General features: G+C 36.3%; 4 protein-coding genes across 10 annotated transcripts; 1 reads left to right on the top strand and 3 right to left on the bottom strand.

Annotated features, from left to right (window-relative positions):
* Positions 1-1445: 1445 nt before the first annotated feature.
* On the bottom strand, positions 1446-4737 carry LOC105167512 (transcription factor BIM2). 2 transcript variants are annotated; one of them, XM_011087277.3, is made up of 7 exons: positions 4427-4737; positions 4260-4350; positions 3794-3863; positions 3591-3686; positions 2690-3105; positions 1923-2052; positions 1446-1783 (listed from the first exon to the last, which is right to left on the bottom strand). In XM_011087277.3, the coding sequence occupies exons 1-7, from the start codon at positions 4485-4487 to the stop codon at positions 1691-1693; spliced, it is 957 nt and encodes a 318-aa protein (XP_011085579.1). In that variant the 5' UTR covers positions 4488-4737; the 3' UTR covers positions 1446-1690. The 2 variants fall into 2 exon arrangements, with proteins under 2 accessions (XP_011085579.1, XP_011085580.1); XM_011087278.3 differs by having other exon boundaries at positions 4260-4347.
* Positions 4738-5330: 593 nt separating this feature from the next.
* LOC105167511 (uncharacterized) lies at positions 5331-7480 on the top strand. The gene is made up of 5 exons (XM_011087276.3): positions 5331-5727; positions 6063-6099; positions 6196-6438; positions 6525-6572; positions 6654-7480. Exons 1-5 carry the CDS (start codon positions 5426-5428, stop codon positions 6981-6983), a joined length of 960 nt encoding a protein of 319 aa, XP_011085578.2. The 5' UTR covers positions 5331-5425; the 3' UTR covers positions 6984-7480.
* A 1065-nt stretch (positions 7481-8545) lies between these two features.
* Positions 8546-19561, bottom strand: LOC105167510 (DNA/RNA polymerases superfamily protein). Of its 4 annotated transcripts, XM_011087275.3 has the most exons (19): positions 18398-19558; positions 17090-17305; positions 16875-17008; positions 16725-16791; positions 16432-16490; positions 16194-16311; positions 16002-16115; positions 15743-15874; positions 15241-15657; positions 14679-14729; positions 13650-13720; positions 13110-13194; positions 12681-12833; positions 12184-12258; positions 10398-10487; positions 10242-10289; positions 9832-9946; positions 9644-9747; positions 8546-9167 (listed from the first exon to the last, which is right to left on the bottom strand). In XM_011087275.3, exons 1-19 carry the CDS (start codon positions 19334-19336, stop codon positions 9057-9059), a joined length of 3099 nt encoding a protein of 1032 aa, XP_011085577.2. In that variant the 5' UTR covers positions 19337-19558; the 3' UTR covers positions 8546-9056. The 4 variants fall into 4 exon arrangements, 1 of the variants encoding a protein (XP_011085577.2); XR_848261.3 differs by lacking the exon at positions 9832-9946 and having other exon boundaries at positions 18398-19560; XR_002287700.2 differs by lacking the exons at positions 8546-9167; positions 9644-9747; positions 9832-9946; positions 10242-10289 and having other exon boundaries at positions 10440-10487; positions 12644-12833; positions 18398-19561.
* Positions 19562-20463: 902 nt separating this feature from the next.
* BLOS2 (biogenesis of lysosome organelles complex 1 subunit-like protein) lies at positions 20464-22972 on the bottom strand. Of its 3 annotated transcripts, XM_011087273.3 has the most exons (4): positions 22717-22844; positions 22471-22587; positions 21331-21481; positions 20464-20801 (listed from the first exon to the last, which is right to left on the bottom strand). In XM_011087273.3, exons 3-4 carry the CDS (start codon positions 21424-21426, stop codon positions 20535-20537), a joined length of 363 nt encoding a protein of 120 aa, XP_011085575.1. In that variant the 5' UTR covers positions 21427-21481; positions 22471-22587; positions 22717-22844; the 3' UTR covers positions 20464-20534. The 3 variants fall into 3 exon arrangements, with proteins under 3 accessions (XP_011085575.1, XP_011085574.1, XP_011085576.1); XM_011087272.3 differs by lacking the exon at positions 22471-22587 and having other exon boundaries at positions 22837-22972; XM_011087274.3 differs by lacking the exon at positions 22471-22587 and having other exon boundaries at positions 22717-22849.
* Positions 22973-23177: the final 205 nt, after the last annotated feature.

The following is a 23177-nucleotide window of genomic DNA, read 5'->3' as shown; positions in this document are numbered from 1 at the left end:
TTTTGTATATTTTTCTCCCCAAATACGCATCATGTGAGAAGCATGTGCACCTCTTTAACGAAATTAACATATTCCGTCAATTATTTGACGTTATGATCAAAATTGATACAAATCAAAAAATATTTTCCTAAAACAAGATTTTTGTAATGGGTGGAATCAAAATTAAATAGGACCTAATATATGGGATCAAAAATAAAATTTTTCCTAAATTATTTATAAAAAGAATTGAGTTGGCATTTTTTTTATAAAATGTTCAGTCTAGCTATGAGAATAAAATTTGGTATGTTTGGGTAAAATAAAAATATAAAGCATGGAAGCCGTTGCTATCAACATATAACATATACCAGAATCTTGAAAAATAACTCCAGACGATCCTTACTTCCTGTGGAATAAATATAACCGACCCATAATATCTTATTTGGTGATCTTATCAACTTTCTTTTTTTATTTTTTGGTAAAAAATTCTTACCAAACACTCCTCATATTTTACAAACTCCTAACTTTTCACAAAATATTTTTTTCCGACAAGTAATTTAAAATATTTTTTCAAACCCAAATCCGTTAATCCAAATGTAACTTTATATTTCGATTGACAAATTTGATTTAGAATATTTCAACTTACTCTATATGAGAAGGATTGAAACAAAAAAAAAAATCAAAGTTAGAAAATAATCCAAACAAATTCAAATTAGGAACTTGAAATTCATAAATTTAAACTCGATCCAAATGGACCCTTAAACAACTTATAAATTTACCCAACACCCTCTTTCACTTAACTACCAAAAAAAAATAAAAACATAATAATGAGTGGAGAAATACATGAGTAAAGCTGTTGAATGTATCGCAGTACAGCGTTCCCGGTATTTCTGGGATCTATCTATAATGTTCATGTTTCCTGTCTTTTTACGTCTAACCAAGAAGGATAGCATGCGATTCCCAGAACGGCATCCAGAGGGCTATTCTACTGGCACAAGAGTTTTGGCCGTTTCGACAGATCAATGTAATAATAAGGATAATGACAATATAATTTTAAGAAATCAAACTAATTACATTACCAACTATATTCCGCTCGTTCGAAATTACTAAAACCTCCTCTCTAAATTTATAACATTTAGAGCCCCGACTCCATTTCAACAGCTAGTAATTTAAATTTTGATTTAACGTCAACATTCTATTTCTACAAATATACAAATGTAAATATTCTTTGTATACTCGTATTAGAAATGTAGAGTAAAGAAAGGTACTCTTAGATGCAAAAACTTAAAACAGGAAAAATTTATAATTTCAAAAAATAAATATATATATAATTAACAAATGAAGATAGTTATAAAACTAATGATTAACATGCAACAAGTTCTCATCCTATGTGAAGGAGGCCCATGCAAAACAAATGGGGAGCTTCAAAAGGCATGATATGATGATGTTGATACCCAGAAAAACGCAAGGAAGAAGAAAATTTCTGCTGTCAATTCACTAGAACGTCTTGCAGCAGATGAATAAAAATTTGAGGAAGTTCAAAGATTTGTAGGCTCCAACTGACGAAGCATATACAATGTACATTTGATGCAGGCAGACTTTTCAAGTGGATGTCGGAAAGACACTGAAACTCGTTCCCTCTACCAAAAACAGAGAGGGAAAACAAAAGAAATTGGGAATGTTACCAAATCAAAAATCAGCAATGGAACTAGGTCTAATCAGCTCTGAACCTTTTCTGAGGATGTTCGTAATTCTCAATGTCATTCAAAGGAGCTCCATAGTCTAGGCCAGAGGCATCGTCTGGGTCCTGAAAGGTCATAGGTAAGGAATTTAAGAAAATTGCATGTATGACACATATTCGTATGGACAGGATTGTACAGGGATAATTTTTTCCCCAGGAAAAAGAAGAAAAAGGAATACTAATGCAAACAAATTCAGGGATGAACCTTGAAATTAAAGGTTGTATTAGTGTTTCTGCCATTTGTTCGTTTTCCTATATCAAGTTGCACCGAGATGCTGGTTTGTGACAAATCCACTCCTGATGACTGTAGTGCATTTGTTAAAGAATTCAATAGCCTGTTCAACACAAAGATATTGCACCATAAGTTTGACAAAGTTGTCCTGTTAGACATGTGAACAAAGAATTTAGATCCATAAATGCAGAGAGGAGGCAGAAAAGATTTCTCATTAAGTTCAAAGATAGGTTGGAGAAAGAATGATGTTTACAGCATACTAGGTGCTCTTTGCTGTTTTCGCTAGGCCTTGAAGGTCCTTATAGTTTCTGATAAACCAAGAATGTAATTTCATGAACCGTCAATTTCCACTACAACTAGGTAAGCTAATGACTAGTTGCAAAGAAAGAGGGCAGCTGAAATTCAAAAATGATTTTCTTTATCCATTACATAGACCAAGGAGAATCAATGAGATAGACTAAGGGATCATAGAGTTACACTGATACGAACATAAGCTAAGCAGTATAGAACTGCAAATATAAGTACAGTATTGTAACAGGAATAAAACCACAACTATACACTCATCATATCGTAGTGATCGTGCCATGAGAGATGAAATAAACTACAACTTCAATGTATCAAGTACCAGTAACAATTGCAGCCAAGGGTGCTGAACTGATTTTTACTGGAGGAAAAGACATGTAACAGACAGACCAAACAGCCACATAATGCAACATGGTATCAAGATGATCATTTCTTACCCTTGAGAATAGGAATTTGAAATACTTGCTTCTCCATTCTCACTCTTTAGTTCTTCCTCATTTGCTGCATAAATAGGAACAGAACAATCATTCCCACATGATCTCCCTGGCCAAAAGTGGGATCGCGACTGCTGGGTCAATTGCTCAGCATCAGGAAAAGATCCCGGGTGGGATTGGGGAGGCATACTTTCAAATACAGGAGCTTGCGGTGGCATGTTGAGAGGAAGGGCTTTCATTGTCATGGGTGGATTATCTGTTGATCTATATAAAGTAGATCCAGTCAGGTCAGATTCCACTGAATTCTGTACATTACTTAGCACTGTTGGGTTGAGAACAACATTGTCTTCATGACCAGATAAATCCCTGTCAAGCTGAGATTGATCTCCATAGCTTTCAACTGGCCCAGAATTGATTCTCTGTCAGCAATAAGAGGAGTTATGTTCATAGCAATGAAACATTAACTTGGACCTTCTGATTTGAAACTAAAGTTTCACTTCTTTTCTAGTTTGCTTCTGATTACTACATGCAAGATACAAAAGGTAATTCAGAACCACATTCTTCGCCCATCAGAGGGGCAAAAAGCAGACGTTGGCATTGTTGAGCTTGCAATTGGCATCAGAGTAAATTCACATAATCACATCCTATGTAACAATATCTATTTATGTCTATCAACAGCTAAATTTTACTAACCCTGTGCCTACACAAAGATGGAGCATAGCTACAAATGGCATCATAATACATCACACTATACACAAATCCAATGCAAGAAAAGCAGTCACCAAATATTCCTCATTTCTTCAAATAGAAAATTTGTGATAAAAATGAGAGCACAAAAGACAAGTGACCAAGGACTATCACATCTTCAGCGTCAAAAGAAATAGAACAAGCATGTAGATTCTACCCATGGTGAAAACTTTGCGGGCTCCGGGCTCCAACCTTGACAAGAGCCCTCATACATCTGCAACTTCTCCTGTAGAAACTGGATATACTGTATGACCTGCACTAGGATAACTGGTTAGAATTTTTGCATGAAACTGCAAGAGGTAAGAATAAATCATTACTATATGACGGCAATAAGAAGAGGCTAAAATCACATATTCCAACCTCCAATAAGAATGAAGCTTTATCTCTTTTTTGATCATTTTCTGGTATTAAATCCCTCAGAATTTGAAATCTGCAACATATAGACCTCGATAGTCAGCTCCACCAATGATGAAACCAAAACTCATGCTTGGAGTCAGATGAAACCTCACCTTACAACACTATGAACAGTTTCTTCCAAATTTAAATAGTTTATTATCGCATTCACAATTCAAATTTTGAATAAAAAAAAAGAAGACATCCCAATTACAAGCCAAAAAGAAGGCAACATTGCTGCAAACAGACAGGTTGAAATTACTTCCAATTTAAGTTCCAATTCGCCACCCAAAGTACCAAGTATAGCTCAAATAAGCCCGAACTTGAACCAAAACATAACAATAATTAAAAAAACGACTCCACACTCACAAAAAGACAAAAACCCTACTTAAAAAGACCGCAACTCAACCGACATAAAATACACTAAGCTTGCCTCTCATTGATTTTGCTTCTTCTGCGCTGCTCAGTCTCTGAATGCTTCGAACGTGAAGCGTTCACCTTCTGATCAACTCTCTTGCTCTCTGCTAAATTCAAATTTTCCACAATTTAGTAAAATAAACACACACACATCCAAACACACACAAAAACATACACAAATACCTATAGGAGAAGAGCTATCATGAGTTTCCTCGTCTTCAACATGGCTTACAGTTCTGACCATTTCCGGTTCTGCAAATCAAAATTCTCTTCCAGTATAAATATATATCTATAAAAGTTTATATATACAGAATTCTGGCCTATATATGCAATTATTTCCGTTGTGTGGAGGTGAATTCCGAGGAGCCCTAGACAATTACGCCTCTTGTACTGGAAATTTCGGACGGCGGTGGGTGCTAATTTGCGGGAGTTTGGTGACGTTCACATTAAACTGCGCCCTCCGGTCATTGGCCATTTTATTTGATTCCTCCACCCTTTGCCTACCTAAGTTTTTGTCTATTTCGCTGGCACTGGTTCTTCTGTTGGGCTGGGCTTAGGTATAACTTTGGGCTGTGTCCGGCCCATTTGTAGTTGTGAGCTGTAAAGGGAGAGTCAATACGTTAATATAAAATTAAGTTCTTAATAAAATTAAGTTGTTAATTATTAATTTTTTAGATAAAAATGAGTAATTACATGTTCGTTTTTTTTAAAATATGCTTTATTGAGATACAATAAGAGAATATATATTTTTTAGTCCTTTTTCCAAAAGGTGTTAAACTTTTGGTTAAGTGTGTATATACACATTGTCAATTTATTTTTAAAAGATATATGAGTTTTTGGGATGTATATATTAATTAATTATTTTATTTTTAATTTAAATTCTATACTTATTAAAAAATTAAATAAAAAACAAATTAATAAAAAATTAATGTGTAAAATATTAAAATATCTTGAACAGTATAATATAATAATAATTTTGTCCGACAAGAGTTTATTAATTTAAGGTAAATTTTACGTAAAGGATAGGCCAAGTGTACTTGACCCTACTATATATATATATGTGCATGCAAACCGCGAAAATTCTTGCAATTCTTGAATTTTCATCACCATCGAAAGATCTCCGTCTCTGTTTATATGTATGTATATAAAACCTCTGGGTGATTTTGGTTATTTGTTGGTATAATGGGGGCGATGACGTCGTCGGTGGCGGCGAAGTTTGCATTTTTTCCGCCGGATCCGCCGTCGTACAGGTTGTTTGTGGAGAAAGGGACAAGGAAGCTGAGGATGACGGAGGTGGTGGATAAGGAGGACGTAGAAGTTCTGAGATTGAAGACAAAGAAGGGAACGGAGATCGTGGCGATGTATGTGAAGCAACCGGCGGCGAAGCTGACGCTGTTGTATTCTCACGGGAATGCTGCTGATATAGGGCAGATGTATGATCTTTTTTATGAACTCAGCATCATCCTCCAAGTTAATTTGATGGGGTATTTTCAGAATCCTGAAATAAACTTTACTACTGTTCATTTCCTTTATTATTTTGGGATTAGCTCTCGGGTGTTGAAATTGATAGAGATATTCCTTTTATGAATTTTTACGTGGTGGAGTATGAATGCTTGGCAAAGGGAATTAGAGATTTGTAGATTGCGGGGTGATGATTTGATGGGTCAATTTCAAAGGTTTTTCATGCTTAATCTTGTTTTTGACTTGAAGAATTTATGTGTTTTGGATTTCCTAACTCCTGAAAGGAAGAGACATGTTTTTGCTCAAGAAGCAAATGATTTCTGATTACTCACAAATTTCATTTTCCTTTCTTTGGCAGGTATGATTATTCCGGATATGGACGGTCCACAGGCAAGGTAAAAGAGACTTAAAGGAGGGCGGATAATTAGTTTTATGGGCTTTACACATTACAAAAATGCTTACTTATGTTTGTTGCATTATGCTTTTCATAGGCAAGTGAGGAAAACACTTATGCTGACATAGAAGCTGTGTATGAATGTCTACGAGAAACTTACGGGGTGAAAGAAGAGGATATAGTACTGTATGGACAATCTGTTGGGAGTGGGCCTACTTTGGAGTTGGCATCCCAATCTCAGATGTCTAAATTAAGGGCTGTGATACTTCACAGTCCTATTCTGTCTGGACTCAGAGTTATGTATCCTGTTAAACGCACATATTGGTTTGATATTTATAAGGTAAACATATATGATTTCGGAGGTGTTGTTTCAGTTCTTAATTTATTACCTGGATTTGCTGACCAACTGTTTTTCATGTGATATAGAATATTGATAAGATCCCACTAGTTCGATGCCCAGTCTTGGTTATTCATGTAAGCCATTTCTCCTCAACTTTGTTTGGGAATTATGTACTTGTATTTTAGGAAGGAGATTGATTAGTTTTAATGTGCCAGGGTACTGAGGATGATGTTGTAGATTGCTCACATGGTAAGCAGCTCTGGGAGCTTAGTAAAGAAAAGTATGAGCCGTTATGGATTGATGGTGGCAATCATTGTGATCTGGAGCTTTACCCTGAATATATTAAGCATTTGAAGTCCTTCATTTTAGCCATTGAGAAACGGTATGGATCTTCTGCCAGCAGCAAGGGTTGCCAACCGCAGTCAAGACAAAAGGATCAGGATGGGAAGTTGAGAGCAAGCACATATCCTAGGGATAAAGCTGCAGCCTACGCTGAAAAGAGAGAGAGATCACAAAAGAGTTTGGGTTATGCAAATAATAGTTGAGATCACTCGGAAAGAGCAAAGATCTGTTGGACTTGACATAGATAGATGTCCGAAAGTTTCTTTTGGTTATATTCATATAAATTGATGCTTTTCCATTTATATTTCATTTTGTGAAAGTCGCACATTTTCTTCCTTGACTGGTGGAATCAAATATGGCAGCTTTGGAGACATGATGTGATCTGCTGGGTTGCGCAATATCAATTTTGGAGACTACGCTCTGAGGACAGGACAGGGAGGAGGTCAGTTAGAATACTAGGATATCTTTCGTTGAAATTTTTTATGGTTAGCTTGATCAGGCTCGAAATCACGGATCGCACTTCTGGGTCGTCGCCTACGCTTCGCCCTCGATCTCCAGGATTCTGAGGATGAAAGAAAACATTATCTAGTCGGGTAAAAACCCGACGAAGATACTCCGACGCTCAAGTTAGTATAGACTCTAGTGGAAAATATCAGTTGTAGAAATGTAAAAATTATTCTCTATAATGCGGAGCTAAAAAAATTACCTTATTCACAGAGATTTCCTTCTTCTTATACCGAACGCAACTTATATGCTGACGTGTTTCCCCACGACCTCCAGTTATGCCCCATGATCACGCATAATGCGCTAAAAGTCCGGTATTATGGGCATTAATTATGCCATTAAATATCTAATCACTAGAGAACCCTGCACTAACATTCGGTCAAATCTCTTAGGTGCACAAAGTCACTTTTGCCCTTCTGCTGGAGGATATATCTGTCTTTTTCTAAATTTTCCTCATCAGGTTAGCTTTGGCAATGGCAGGCAGTTACCAAGTAGGCAGATGATGCATCTTTGACATGAATAGTCTGAGCATTCTTATTTCTCATGAACTAATGAAATCTTTCTTCTCTAACAAAAAAGCTAATGTTGTCCTACATGAGATCTTGGGTTTGAACCTAGACATATAACTATGATGAAATGTGGGAGTAAAAAGAAGGAATAAAGAAGCTGATGATCTTGAAAGAGTTGGGAAGTTTACTGTGTAGTTATGCTGCTCTTGCATTATTTTTTCATGGAGAAATTTTTTCTTCTTACAACTCGATCTCATTGACATATTAATGCAGCTTGCAAAAAGAACAGAATGGCTACATGGTCAATACTAGTTGCACTCTTGACCAAAAAACAAACATAAATTAGTTGTGGAAAGACAGTTCTGTTTAATGTCATACAAGTTGGTACTAAAGTTATTAACCAGGTGTGATGAAAAGAGGGCAACATATATCAAACTTGCCTCCTTAATGACCAACTATGTTGCAAACATTTTAAAACTTCCACGGTTTTAAATTATGCAACAATATTTCAAGCAATTACTGCATGAGCTCCAAAGACAGAAACTTATAACATAATCAAAGTAAGGTTGATCAAACATCCATTCAACTGCAAGAACTCGGAACTTTGAATCAAAGCCCCAACACAAGATTTGAGATATTGTGCCTGAAGTGACGCTCAAGATACTATACACACGGAACACCTCATCTGCAAGTATACAGTTGATATAATAGTTACGGGTTTTATGTAAATTACCCTCCTATGACATTACAAATGAACAAATACCCCTTATGCACAAGGGATAAATTGTTGCATTTCAAAAACACAAGTAAACTGCTAATTTTTTTTTCACAGGAGGCTGATTTATACATTTGCAATATCAAAAGGGGCTAAATTGAATTTTTTCCTAACAAGTTACATAATTAACATTTGACCAAAATACCCTCAAAGAGTTGGCCGCTTACAATATCCTGAAGGCTCTAAAAATTACTAGAATCTAGAGAATATACATAATTTCTATAGGCCTGCATCAGGTGTAGTTAAGATGCTAAAGTTCATAATTCTATGACGGGAAGCTTTTCCTCACACTTGCAACCTATTGCGAATGTAGAATCTCTGCAAACTGTACAAGAAGCACCGGGCTTAGGCGATGATGAGGGGAATTATGTACATATGATCCTGGATATAGATCTCAAACTGAGGCGAAGCGGGTTCCATTATCCATGGCAAATGGAGGGACAATCAAAGAACGTGGCAACACAAGTAGAGTGCTATATTCAGCCTGTTTAGTTGAAGAAATATGGAGACTGCAATACTTCTTTAAGATCAAAATCCCCCCGATCAGGCAACGGGGGAAAAGTCAATGAAGGGAAGGACTGTTGGAAGCCCTCCAATAACTGTTCAAGCATGAAACTGTTAGACTTTGATGGAGAACGTATAATTGAAAAGATTAATCCAAAACTACACCACCGTCCCTAAAGTGTAGATCTATTACAAAAGATATCAATTTTTGAACAATTATGTTGTACCTTCTGCAGGTTGATCTTTTGGCAGTCAGATTTTCTCTGAAAACAAGATGGCTAGAGGAGAGTATAATGTAGAAAATGACTACGGGAAGTGCACTGTTGTTTCTTTCCAATCGAGAATTTTCTTTCTTATTATTTTCTTGGTATATGAAAATCTCAGGCCATGTCTATGTAGTTATTCCATCATAAATTGAATTACCATCGTAGGAAGCAGAATACCACCTAATGAATTCTTGGAAAGAGTATGCATGTAACTCATTGTTATTATTATAACATGTAATTTACAAAAAAATGCTTTGCTGATGAAACCAAATAAACTGAAAATTGAGGGTGTTTCAGATACTTACATTCTCTAGAATTGGCGCTTCATATAGTTCAACAAATTTCTCTCTTAAAATCCGGTTCATTTCGTCAACATCACATGCATGGGTCCAATATGAATCATGAACCCCTGCAACCAGATAGAAAACCAGGTAAATTTGACAGTCAAGAATTTAGGTTGAGAGGTTGTGGAAATGCCAAACCACAGAGGGACCTGCAAAATTCAAGCCCGCCTTCTTGCAGGCAATGGCAGTCATCATCATATGTGAACCATCTAGGGAATGGACAAAGTTGGGTGGGAAAGCTGTTCTCTGCCTCTTAACCATTACCTGCACCATGATCAGGAAATTAACTTCTGGGATCAGAATGCAAGTCATTATTCCTTAACAAACTGGCTTGAAGAAGCCAAAACAACCAGAAAACTAGAACAAGTCAAGTCATAAAACCAAGCAGTTCTTACATTTAACTGAAGCAGGGTTTTTTAAAACTCTACATGAAAGTTTTAAAGCAATATCTTTTCATCTGATTGATTGCGTTGTAAGAAAAGGACTTCCCTACTATGCGCCCCAGATGAACAATTTTCAACAGACAACAGACTTATTGATTAAATAGACAGGAAACTACCTTTTCTGACTCACGCTGCAGAGTTAAAACCTGGAGAGAAGTCTTAATCTGCAACAAAGATCAAAAGATGCTCAAAATATAATACAGGTGTTTTGACTCTTCAAATGGGGAAAAGAAAGAAGTGAGCTATATTTGCTCACGTCCCATAACACTTACAAGATGCCTTCCTACTTTACGATAAGGCTGAACCACGGGGAGTCCAAGTGGAGTTGTCCAACGAACAGGCTCGTTTTCTGATGCAATAATCTGTTGCAGTTTTGGAGTTAATGAATGTGATATATTCGATTAGTGCAAGATGATCAGATCTCATTTGATTAACACAGAAATCGGAAAACGCATGGGAAAATTATTTTAATAATGCCAAAAGAAAAAATTACAAGAATGGCGTTGTTTTGAGTTTGTTGAAAAAATAGGCAGCACCGCGATTCGAATTCGCCATGCTGCCATTTTCTCTTAAAAAAATAAAATATTTAACGGCACCGCGATAAAAAAAATGGACTAGAACCGTGATTCTATTCCAAAAGTTAAAAAAAAAAATTCATGGTCAAAGCAGCCTGCATATGCAGGCTGCTTTGCTGCGACACCATTACTACTGGCAATAGTACATATAAAGTTGTATCCGGAGCTCCAGGCAAATCTTCAGATCGAAGATTTGCATGCTTGTACAACACACTTGTATCAATTGGACCAAAATTTGCTATAATTTCATTCCAAAAAAAAAAAGAATAATCAATGCTAGAATATTTTTCACTTTCAACACACTTCAAAGTGAAAAAATCTTTGCTGAACACACTTCGTTTTTTCACTTTGTTGAACACACTCACCCTTAAATAAGGGAGAGCATCCACCCTGGGGTGCTGCTTTGCCAGTAGCAGCGGTGCTGCAGCAAAGCAGCCTGCCAAGATTTTTTTTTTAAAGTTTTGGAATAGAACAGCGATCAAAAGATCGGTTCTAGTCCAATTTTTTTTTAATTATCTTCGATCACGGTGCTGTTATTTTTTTTTAATTTTTTTTATAGAAAATGGCAGCAACGCGAATTCGAATTGCAGTGCTGCCTATATTTTCAACAAATTCAAACCAACGCCTTTCTTGTAATTTATTTTTTGGCATTATTAAAATAATTCTCCCTTCAAGTAGTCTGCAATCCAGCAAAATGTCCTAAAAAATAATGGAGCTGGAATGCGTGCTAAATGATAAAGGTAACTTTCAGTATAAATGTTAAAGAGACTTGATGAAGTATGCAATGTTCAGATATATAGAATAAAATAGTGTCATGAAGCATCAAGACCAGCAGTAGCTATGCACTAGAATTAAGAACTAGAAGTCAAATTCCTCTGGCTATCCAATTCAGTCTAGGTTGCAGACGAGGAAAATGAAAATAGCATGAAGTATAAAAAACTAGATTTCATGACATTCTTCTATAGAGAAATGACATAAAAGCATAAAAATCAATAAATGCCTCTTTGAATATATTTGTCTAAGCATTTCTTTTGTATTTTCTTCAAAAAAATCAAGAAAAATACTTTCTTTACTGATCCCTTTGCTAGTATATCAACCATAGCAATTGCGCCAAGATTGGCCAGCATTATGTTGACTGGTAAAATGATTCTAGATGATATCTGGCATACACATTATAACATTGGGTATAGACCTCTAGATAGCAAGTGTTATTACCTCTAATTAGCAAGTGTTACACGTTATAACATGGTCTATAGCTCACAGGTATAATTTTGATATTGTGCCAGCATGACTTTGAATCTCAAACATAAGAGAGTCATGATCTTAGTCGTACTCATGTCCATTAAAGTACTACATGGCCATTCTAGATCCAAGCAATCAACAAGGCATCATAATTAAGTCCTAGAGTTACGACATATACTTACCCAAAATACTTCAAATGGTACTGGGGCCTAAAACATACAAAACGCTCATGTAAACTAACCTTTGCACATTCTCCAAGCCAGGTCATGATGCTCCGAGCAGCTTCAAACATTTGCCCTAGTGCAGTTAAGGTAATCTAAGCAGCACCCATAAGTATGACAATTAGTTCCATCACTGAATAAGCATTTTCTAAAATTATGTGGGGTATAATCTGAAGTAACTTGTGATGCAAGAATAGATACTAAGAAATGGACCAATACAAGGTTTTTTTTACTTTCCACTAACTTCAATTGAGCATATGTTCATCAAATTGCAAGTGAACAATCATGTTGGGGACATAATAAGTCCAATGATGATCTACGAACAAACAGTGGATAATGTGAACATATATAATGATAAAAAGTTCCAAGACTGAATATGCATATGCTGAAAAAGATGGGGGAATAGCTTCGCTCATGAATATAACTGATAAACAACTCTGTATAACAAGAAACTCGTGCACATAAACACCGTCAATTAACCTCACTTCAAAAGTAGCAGTTCCAAGTTATGTCATACTTTTGCTGCGTAACAAGCTGCACCAAAGAGCTCTGCATCATCGGCAATGGCACCACGTTCCTTCAATCTCCTCTTTATTTGATCTCGAGCACCAATATAAGTTACACCATACACTGATGTCATTACCGTCTGCTTAACCAACTTCCGGTCCACCTGACAAGCATTGAGTGTACAGCAAACGTTATCAGAAATAGGAGATAAAGGTAGCCATGGGAAGGAAGCAAAAGAAGAAATGGAGAAATAAATATCAGATGAACCAAAATAAAATCCCAATTAATATTCCTAATTGCTAGATAAGTATTTATGTGAATAACTAAACCATTGCCTGATCAATTATAGCTATGATCAAGGACAGAGATATCCAAATAGCAGCACCAAGTTCAATATAACAGGAGAACAAAACTGAAGCCTCAAGCAACAGCATTAAACCTGATTGATCAATAGTCTTGCACGCAAAGCATCAGGAAATACTGCAGGATCCTTTTGGGCATCATCCTTCATGATCTTAAGAACCCTGCATGAAAGATAATCAAGGAACTAGTTTGTTCAAATATTTAGTTCGTTCTTCAGACTTCACTCAAGGAATAAATTATGGACTTCTGCTCCTTCAAAGAGCAAAAGGGTTATAAGCTTAAAACGTTGTGCATAAAGTTCAAAAATCTCCATATCCAAATTGAACAAAGCAACAAGGGATCCATTGTAGAGCTCTAATAATACATTGGTTTAGATATTGAAAGTAATATTATTTTGTAGTGTGTTTTAGATATAAGGCTTATCTGGATACACTGCAGCTGTTTTGCTTCAAAACTGATCACGGAAAATAACATCAAACAGTCTTTACTTTCTTTATTTGGTTTTGGTTTTTCATTTCTTTTATTCCGTTATTCTTTTTAGACACTGCTAAAGATATTCACCTGCTACAGCCTCAGAAGGAAAAGAAGGATCAAGTATGAAAAGAAAAGTAGGTACCTGGCAGCTATGCCTGAGTAAACATCAGCAGGCTTTTCTCCAGCAACAAGATTAACAGCAGCTGCTCCTAGCTAAACCAGTGATTTCAGTGAGAAACAATCACACAACTTTGTGTATAGAAGTATAAAACAAAAACGAAAAATAAAAATTGGTAGCATGTAACAAGATCAGCAAGAGACTTAAAGACACATTAAACACTCAAACATAAATTTGCTAATGGAGTCATCATTTTATTTACAATGAATTTAGTCACTTTCTCAAACTAGGCATTTACCAATAAATGTACGAATGAACTTCGGAGGAACAAAATAAACTTAGAAATGGAATAAAGATAGGAATACAATGATTTTAGTATATTATTCCTAGGTTTGGTATACCAATAGAATGAAAAAATGAATTGAATCAAAACTTTCCAAATATAAATTAATTATAAATTTATAATATATAGATGTTTTCATATATTTAATTTTTTTAATAAATACTTATTATTTACATGATTTCGCATCCTATCGAATATATAGAGTACAACAATATATGGTATATATGTTGTTATATAATATTTCATACTTATAGTAATATTTGGTAAAATGCATATAAAGATGTTAGTAACTTTATTTTATACACAATAAAATATTTAAAATTTAATTTTTTTTATATTTATATATTTTATATTGATATTAATTTTATTTAATGTATTGTTTGTGACTATAAATCTTGTAACTATAATTTAATAAAAAGTTATTTTAGCAATATAAAAAAATAATGTATTCCCAATCTTAGGAATTGCTAAAACCAGGGGGGATGCTCAATCCCATGCTTATGGGAATGGGCATTGCCAAGGGAATGGGTATTGCTATTCCTAAGTTATACCAGGCATCTGGTTGGAATGAACTGCAAAACTAAATCTCACTTTCCAATATGAACCACAAAACTAAACTTCAGATGTTGATACTTTAAAATGGTATTATAGCATAATACTTCTGTTGATGGGCCTAGTAAAATCTTAAAAAAGACAGAAAGAAAAATCACCTTGTCTCTACCAAGGGCAGCATAATGCTGCAAACCATTGCAGGAACCATCCTAGCAAAAAAGGCACAAACAACAAGGTAGAAATTAACAGAGACGCATAGATAGTTTGAGCATAAATACCACTGAAACAGAATTGCCACAAGAGCATTCACAAATTAATTAAAAGGAAAAGAGGCATCAATTCGACTATTTCAACAAAAGTTCTTCAATAATATAATGCAATCACATTTGAAATCACTAAACCTGAGAGCAAAATGATCAAGAGTAAATGAATTTTAGGTCCTTTAAACTGCCTACAGCCATGAAGAAAATACACTAAAATATCATACCTAATTCCATATTTGTCTCATTGAGAGTCAGCATCAACTAGGATATATGTAAATAGTTCATAAACACCGGAAACATAACCACTAAGATATCAACAGATGTCGGGGTTGAATAATAAAACAACATAAATAAGTACAGTTCTTCACCATAACAATGATTTGTTAATTCAATTAAAAAGTAGGGCATATGACCTAGTGAAGAAGTAGAAAAACTGTTTGCTACATGAAAAGAATACCTGGTGCACTGGAATGTGTGAAATTGTTGTCTCCGGTGACGGACTTCTCAGGGCTTCAGCAAGATTAATGCATGCTGCCAAACACTGAAAGGGATCTTCTGCATTCAACCACCATCGCTTTCCTTCAAGTGGTCTATCTGCAGAATCAATTATATCATCCAAGTGATTCTCGGTAAAAGCTAGCCGACCCTCGTGTGATAATTTGTCCACACCATTGGCAAACAAATTTGCCAAGTGTATCTTAAGCCAGCGCAGGCCTGATTTGCCAAGAGGTCGTCCCTCTGAAAACTCTAGGATTCCCCTACAAATGTCGGAGCCCAAATGGTTCAGGTGCGGGTGCATAGGGTATGCACGGCCTCGGAAATCAAGGTTGTGGGGGTAAAAAAAACCTTCTTCCTCTTTCATTTTCCTTGCAACCTAACCCATATCAAGGAGGCATCCTTCAATGCTCTCTAACTAACATAATGAAGACATAAGATTGGAACAACAAAAATGGACTTACAGCCAGTTTCAGCTCTGTATCACACCGTATTGAATGCCTCTCACTGTTCTCTTTCTTGATAGATTTAACTTTCCACTTCCACTTCTTAAGTAACGCTTCATCTTCTGTATCTGGTCGCTCTGGCAGAGAGATCTGTGAGAAACAGAAGAATCGGAGACATCTGTTGTTATAATGACCAAAATAACCTCACCAGTTTGCTCAACAAAATGACGCAAAAAACTTAACCAGATATTGAAGAATAAGATCTAAATTAACATACATCACTGCGGTCAACTAAGTCACCTAGGCAACCTCCACTAGCCCAGATTCTGTCAATGATACTAAGTACTCTCTTATTCACTCTCCATCTGGTGCTTCCAAGAGTATCCAGTGCCTGGAAAGAAGAGGTGCAATTTAAATCTGTAAGCGCTTGACCTTTCTTAACGTGACCATGAAGCAACACATTCCATACCTCAAAAACTGGTTTCAATTGTTCTGTAGGGGCCCTCTTAACTGATTCACGTTGTTGTCGTGCTCCATGTGTGCGCATTACATACGAAGGCAAATATAAATATGCACCTTTGTCATACCTATTAAAAGAAAATCCATGATCAAAAAAGCTAAGTTGACTTAAGCGTTTGGCCCAAGATACCAAACAATATAAAAATTGGAATAAGGCACCAATGAGTCACAAAACCTAGCTACTATACCCTGTCCACTTGACTGGAGGAACTAACATCGGCATATATGGGATGACCATGTGTCTGGCCTGTAGAAAAGACAACTCTTAGAAAATCTACAGGTGGTGATAGAGAAACAGAAGATCAAATTAACAGAAAAATTTGCAACTTGAGGCTGTAACATGCGAGTCTATCTGCATCGTCATGGCCCTAAGATCTAAAAGTTATCAAGTGATCTGAAGCAATCCCTTTATAGATCGACCTCACCTAATTTGAACTTAGAAAGAAAGCGGTGCGAGAGTGCGGGAAATAAATTAACTTACAGTTCTCTCGAGGCCTTTGCGAACAAGAGGATCACACTGGATAACACCATATCTTTTGCTAGAGGTCCTGTCGAAGAGAAGCTTGTAAAGACCATCACAAACCTGAAAAAGGCATAATAGGAAGTTGAGATGAAGTGAGAATATCCTCACTTTGTTTCCTTTGTTACAGTTCTCATGGTGTGAACAAATGCAGGTCGAATATCCGGTGGACCTTCTGTTGACTGATTCGCAGGGGGTTGTATATAGGCTGTTTGCAGAATCAATTCAATGAGATGGCTTCCAACCTAAAAATAACAAAAAAAATATAGGGACTTAGTTTTCTGGAGCCGTAACCTTGTTGCATTATTAACAAGGATAGTTCAGACCTTTGCTTTAGCATCTTGGCCCCATGGCTGGTACTCGATCTGTCTGTTCACTAATTGCCTCACTGCTTGCAGCTTTTGTTTTTTAATCAACATCGTAACTCTTTGATGCAATTTTTCTTGCTCTTGGCTATTTCCATCAAATTCTTCTCCTTCCTTTTCTGTATTTTTCTGAACTTTTTTCTTCTTTGTTTTCTCCAAGAAATATTGTATTCTCACCTTATCCATCATGAAATTGTTAAAAGTCAGTCCTAGTATACATTACTCCTTTAGTACAACAAAGCAAAGGCTAAATTAGATGGAAATTAGAGAGGAATGCTCACAACTTCTTCTTACCAGGAACAGAATTAGCTATATGAAATCAACCTATATATTCAACCCAGTACAAGAAAATAGATCATGAATTTGTCTATCACAATAGTTCTTTCAAAATATCACAGTCACAAGTCATACTGCAAAATCTGGACTGACCATCGTGTTTGTTCCCAATACACGAGAAGTAATATTGAAATTTAGTAAACATAGTAGACCAATCAATCTTTAGACAAACCATAAGAGCAGTTACACACAACTTTTGTAGGTTTCACAGTCAAATACCAAAAACTCTATCAATAACTGAGGTCAACAATCAAATGTATACAAAAAAGACCTAGAAAACAAACTACAATAATCCACTAGAAAAAGAACCTAGAGGCATTACTTAATTGCATGAATCACATATGAACCAACAACATGGTAAATTCATAGAGCAATTTCAATGGCAATAAAATGATAAACTAGTTTAACTGAAATATTTTATATTGCTAGTATTTGAAAATAAAACAAAAAAGAAGTGAAAGGCTGCATCTTTTTCTTCAAGGAGCACACTTTCATTTATGATGGGGGTATTCAAGTCTTGCTCTGCTATGACCTATGTCAACTTTACTCTTTTGTGGTCACTTTACCAACTACTTGCAAGTTCAAATACATGAACTGTAACGTAGTAAATTTTCTTAGAAGAGGCTGAGTACATCAGGCACCTTTTGTTATCATTAACCAAGTAATTCAAGTGACAGGATTCCAGAAGTCACTTTAAAGGGATCTGCAGAACTAACTTGCTTTGTATAACACATAAGGTGGTCCTTTCCAAAAGATACAAAGGAAATATCCATAGACTCGTTATTTCGTTGCACAACACGATACTTCAATTCCTTTATCTTTCACTTCAACGCTAATTCAGTAATTCAAACTAACTTGTAATGCTTAAAGTATATAGTTTCCTATATTTTCAGATTATAACGCATAGATGAGCTAGCATCTAAGCAGACCAACCTCCTGTTCAATTGCATCACCTATAATGCAAGCAGCTTGAACTACTCTTGCGCATCCATGCTCCCCTCCGGTCATCAATAGCCCCATCAGCTTATGCATAGTAATAACAGCCATCATATCAGCCGGCAAGAGATCAAAATACTTGGCATAGGCCGCCTTACTCTTCCCTTTCCTAATAAACTCTTGCTCTTCGGCAATCTTATTCCGCAAAGGCTCAAACCATCCCAGAAATAAAGACTTCATATAAGGCAAATTGGGAGCCAATTTCTGCTCACACATGTCATTCAAAAGCTCCCTGTACTCTTTTGCGGCTTGTCCCCATGCCTCCGTCTCAATCTTAACTTGCCTCCTCCTAAGTGCTTTGTACCTCTCATTTCCCATTCCTCTAACACTTCTTCGTTGTCTCCAGCGAGTCCAGTACTGTCTCCTCTCCTCTTTCCTCACCTCATTCAACAGTTCTTGAACCTCATCAGCAACAGACACATTAACACTATTTTCCTCAACCAAATCAGTTTGCGACACCGCCACTGCCTCAGCTACACTGGCATAGCTTTTAAAGCACAAACCATTCCAATTTATTTGGTTTCTAGCAGGAAACGGAGAAAATTCATCCCGGCTGGAGAAATCACCAAGTTTCTGAAAGCCCAGTTCAGGAAAACAGAAGGTGGGGCGAGAATTGAGCTCAAACAGGGGTCTGAACTTGAATTTATCAGGAAAAGCTGACTCCTGGGCTGACCCGAGGAAGCTGCAAGTGCGAGAGAGTGACTCGGAATTACGACAGAGCTTTAGTGGGGTTCTTGAACTGACTTGCTTGACGATGTTTCTCCACATAACTCTGCAATCCCTGTATGGGTTGAGGATTAAAACTGGCTTGTGAAATGGGGTTCTTGAATTATCAATCTTGAAGCCGAAAGAAATGGGGGTTTTGCTGCTGGACATCAAATTTCGCCAAGAAAATCTTGCAAGTCACAAAAAATATCAATATCGACAGTGGAATCGAAGTAACTGTATGGAACGATTGATTTGAGAAGCCGAAGACGCGGTTCATTAGAATAGTGCTGATCAGTTCTTGGAGGAAGAGTACATTAGTTGCAGCAGCAGCACCAGTTGTGTTCCAAAAAGTATCAGAAATTCAGAAAGACAGATTCTTATTCGTAGTTGCCGACTTTAAACCCTCCTAAAACCTTGTGGGGTTGTATCTTGGCTTTCGGGTCTCATGTGCGTATGGCCCAACTGCTACTTGGGTTTTCAGCCCACTTTGATTAGGCAGACTTTAGTCTGAATTGAACTTAAAATTTGTAACGAACTTGTTGCTGTTTCACCAGGTTGAGTTGGCATATCACTTTCCACCGATCCCCGCCCCCATTGTACTGAAAGAGACTAGTTGCTGATCTCCTCATTATATCCCTCTCAACATATGGACATATCATTCGTATCCAAATCTTGTTAGTTACTAGGTTATCTGAAGCCTGTGGGATGTATCTGTCTTTGGAGTATTTGTAATGTTTAGATTTTTATAAGATAGGGAAAGGTTTTTTTTTACCAGAAGAAATGGAAAGTTTTATATGTAGTATTCCTAGGCTTATTATTTGCATACAAAGATTCTGCATATTTTAATTACATCGAATAACCAAAATGTCTTCTTTATCAAATGAAAATTCAACTAAAAGAATCTTATTAATACAGCAACAACATAATCGCATGCCTGCTACTGCGTAAAACCTCACATCACTGTTCAAAGCTTACAACCTGATGAGTGCAGCAAAAGAGTTTCTGATCACAGGCTTGAAGTCAAACTTCATTTCTCTTCGTGTGCATGTATGTACATATAACATTTATCTCAATATTGCACCTAATGGTTTAGCCCCTAAAACATACAAATGCTCATGAAACTACTAACTTCTTTTAATCCTTTCAATTAACAATTCGCACGTTAGTTCTGTCAATGTTCCCCACCTGCAGTACATGCATCAAGCCAATATTTTTCCTGCTTCTTCCCTTTCATCTGTGGAATCAAGAGCGCCTCCTCTGATACTATATTGTACAGGAGATCTTTAGAGAGCAAATTGTGCAAAAAAGTAATGTCTATATAGAGCAAATGAAACCTATTCACACGAGCAAATGACCATAGCTGAGATTATGCAGGTGGAATCTGGTAAACAGATTGCACTTTTGATTCTAACAGAGAAACATATTTATCAAGCATAGAAACTACAGCTTCGAACTCTGTAACTTGCTGCTCTATGGCATCAAGCTGTTGAACATAGTCATCAAAGGTACTGCTTTTCAACTTCAGTTGCTCCACGAAAACTCTTAATCCTGAAGCCACATCACCAAATCCTTTGTATTCTTCTGCTACCCTTAGATTCATGTTCTCCAAAAGCTCGAGTATATTATTTGTTCCCTGGGACATCAGAAAATTTTAACGTCAATCAGACATACACTTTTTAAGGGAACATGTTGGATAAAAAAAGAAAACAAATTACGCCTGTGCAATTTACAAAAGAACATTGCATACACATAATGGCAGCAACTTAAAACACTTTAAGGATTATTCCACACACCTTTCACTAGATGGAATAGAATAGGTTGATTGCAAATACAATACTTTGAACTTCAAACCATACTTTTGAAATCAAATTATTTTCTCAGCATACAAGAACAATCAAAACCATCACACAGTACTCCAGTAGTCTATTTATCTAACATTTATTTTCTCTCGGCAGCATATCAATAAGTCACTTTAAACCAACTAAGGGACTGATTCCTCCAAAACTACATGAGTCAAGGAAGAGTTTTTAGTTCAATTTTCACATTCTCACCATTCAACACCAAGAGAATGCAGAAACAAGTTTCCAGAAGTTTTTTTAGAACTACTTGCAGAATTTATTCATGACCTGAAACCAAGGTACTGTCTTAGACAGTGCTCGTACCTGTAGCTCGCCTTTGATCATGGTAGAGACACTAGTAAAAAGATCATTGAGAGATGCAGCTAGTTCGTCTTGTCCGGCCTCCTTCGCAGAAGCCATTATAAGACAGGTCCAAAGACCAGCTTGCCTTCTTCAGCTATGTCAGCAAACAATTCTGTGCGAAAAAGCCTACTGTCAGTTGGAAATAGTAACAGATGCATGCCCAAGCAATTCATTATACATCTGCTTCCATCATTATTCACATGAAACGAGACTGTTTTAGGAGTGAGTTACAGGATTCGTTAAATGTAAGTAACAGATTATTCATAGCATGCATACTGCAGCAAAAAGTTGTAGAACAGAATGCAGCAAAAAGTTATCAAACTTCAAGGGGATCTGTAAAGGGTTGAGCTTGATATGTATTTTAGGAATGAGGGTTCTATATTTTGAGGGACAACTATTTGTAAGTGGAGAAAATGTAGCTCCAGTGGCCAAAACATAGACAAAGTATAGAAAGAGGCAACTGACAGCAAATAATGCATCATATGGGTTCATTGGCAAATACAGATGATTTTTCATGACTAAAACAGAAGAAAGCACACTAAACATGCATCTTTTTTGTGGAAAGATCGCTTTCACGCCAGATCAGAAACTAAAAGGGGCAGTCAAAACCTTTCCATGCACTTAAAGCCTTCTTAAACATGTATTACAGCCTATAGTCTCCATAATTGGAGAAAATTAATACCTAATCCAGACAGTAATTACTAACAATGAGATAAAGCCAATATGCCTAGGCATGGTATAACTCCTATTAGCTTACGGATGCACTGCAAATTTCATGTTAATAATAAAAGGGCTGCAAAAATGAGCTGAGAGACACCAAGCATACATGAGTATGACACAAGAAAGTGCAATCGAAGTCCCGAAGTGATGTTAATACCATGTCAGTCAATAAAACCACAAACATATGGTAGTCTCTCTCTTTCATAAAAAAGGCGACATAAATCGTTCTCAACCAGCTATCTAGTGAACTATGCAGTTTTAAGCAATAGATCCATCTTACAGGGAAAAAAGAATTACCAGAAGAAAGCAGGTAACTCAGTTAAACATCTATTCCCAATTATGTGAGTATAAATCAGTAAAACAAGGCGTGAAGCTGGATACCAGATAACTCGCCTCTTCTCACCAAAACTGACAGCATCTATGACCCTCAAAAAGCAACTGAATCTAAGGTCATGTACACCAGAAACACATTAAGACCTAAACTCTTACAGATTGAACCTGTTTCATAAAACCAAATCAGGAAATGAGATTGCGATGAATATCACAGTTAATATCCCCCCTTTTAATCACGGCCTAAATCGTCGCTACGGACATAATTCTTGACCTAAAAAGTTAAAACATCAGAACCTTCTGCAGCACGTGAATGCAGACCCAAAATTGAGACGCAAGGAAATATAGAAAACTTCATCAGCCAAATCATCGCAGAATAGTCTGTTCATACAAACGCAACGTCGGCGACGGGTTTACCTGTATCGGCAGCTTGAGTAGACTCGGTTGAGAAATAGACCAAGTGATGCAGAACTCGTGGTTTTGGAGGATTTGTAAGCCTTCTCAAATCGTGTTCCTGGACACCGGATGTTGTTAATTCTTGTTGAATCACGATATTTACTGCCCAGGGAGAAACATAAAAAATAATACGACAGATGTTTAGAGGGTAAATTTTATTATTTAAAAAATTATAAATATTTTTAATATTTGATAAAATTATATAATTGATAAAAGTTTAAAATTATTAGTCAGTTTTTGTATTTTCTTAAATATATAAAATTATAAAATAATCTAACAATGTGGATGGAAAATTTTGAAAT

This window comes from Sesamum indicum, linkage group LG8 (genome assembly GCF_026168435.1).
Source record: "Sesamum indicum cultivar Baizhima isolate 11 linkage group LG8, ASM2616843v1, whole genome shotgun sequence".
Taxonomy (NCBI): Eukaryota; Viridiplantae; Streptophyta; class Magnoliopsida; order Lamiales; family Pedaliaceae; genus Sesamum; species Sesamum indicum.
Note: the sequence above shows the minus strand (reverse complement) of the source record. Positions and strands in the feature narration are given on the sequence as shown.

What these genes read in the sequence shown, in the direction of transcription:
- LOC105167512 (XM_011087277.3), bottom strand. Translation starts at nt 4,487, where the DNA reads ATGGTCAGAACTGTAAGCCATGTTGAAGACGAGGAAACTCATGATAGC. An exon ending in AGAAGCAAAATCAATGAGAG is followed by an intron (nt 3,864 to 4,259) that starts GCAAGCTTAGTG and finishes TATATGTTGCAG; the next exon opens with ATTTCAAATTCTGAGGGATT. An exon ending in ATACAACCTTTAATTTCAAG is followed by an intron (nt 1,784 to 1,922) that starts GTTCATCCCTGA and finishes ATGACCTTTCAG; the next exon opens with GACCCAGACGATGCCTCTGG.
- LOC105167511 (XM_011087276.3), top strand. Translation starts at nt 5,426, where the DNA reads ATGGGGGCGATGACGTCGTCGGTGGCGGCGAAGTTTGCATTTTTTCCG. An exon ending in CTCCAAGTTAATTTGATGGG is followed by an intron (nt 5,728 to 6,062) that starts GTATTTTCAGAA and finishes TTTCTTTGGCAG; the next exon opens with GTATGATTATTCCGGATATG. An exon ending in ATGGACGGTCCACAGGCAAG is followed by an intron (nt 6,100 to 6,195) that starts GTAAAAGAGACT and finishes TGCTTTTCATAG; the next exon opens with GCAAGTGAGGAAAACACTTA.
- LOC105167510 (XM_011087275.3), bottom strand. Translation starts at nt 19,336, where the DNA reads ATGTCCAGCAGCAAAACCCCCATTTCTTTCGGCTTCAAGATTGATAAT. An exon ending in GGCTTGGAGAATGTGCAAAG is followed by an intron (nt 10,488 to 12,183) that starts GTTAGTTTACAT and finishes AAACTGCAACAG; the next exon opens with ATTATTGCATCAGAAAACGA. An exon ending in GTAAAGTAGGAAGGCATCTT is followed by an intron (nt 10,290 to 10,397) that starts GTAAGTGTTATG and finishes TCTTTGTTGCAG; the next exon opens with ATTAAGACTTCTCTCCAGGT.
- BLOS2 (XM_011087272.3), bottom strand. Translation starts at nt 21,426, where the DNA reads ATGGCTTCTGCGAAGGAGGCCGGACAAGACGAACTAGCTGCATCTCTC. An exon ending in TGATCAAAGGCGAGCTACAG is followed by an intron (nt 20,802 to 21,330) that starts GTACGAGCACTG and finishes CTGATGTCCCAG; the next exon opens with GGAACAAATAATATACTCGA.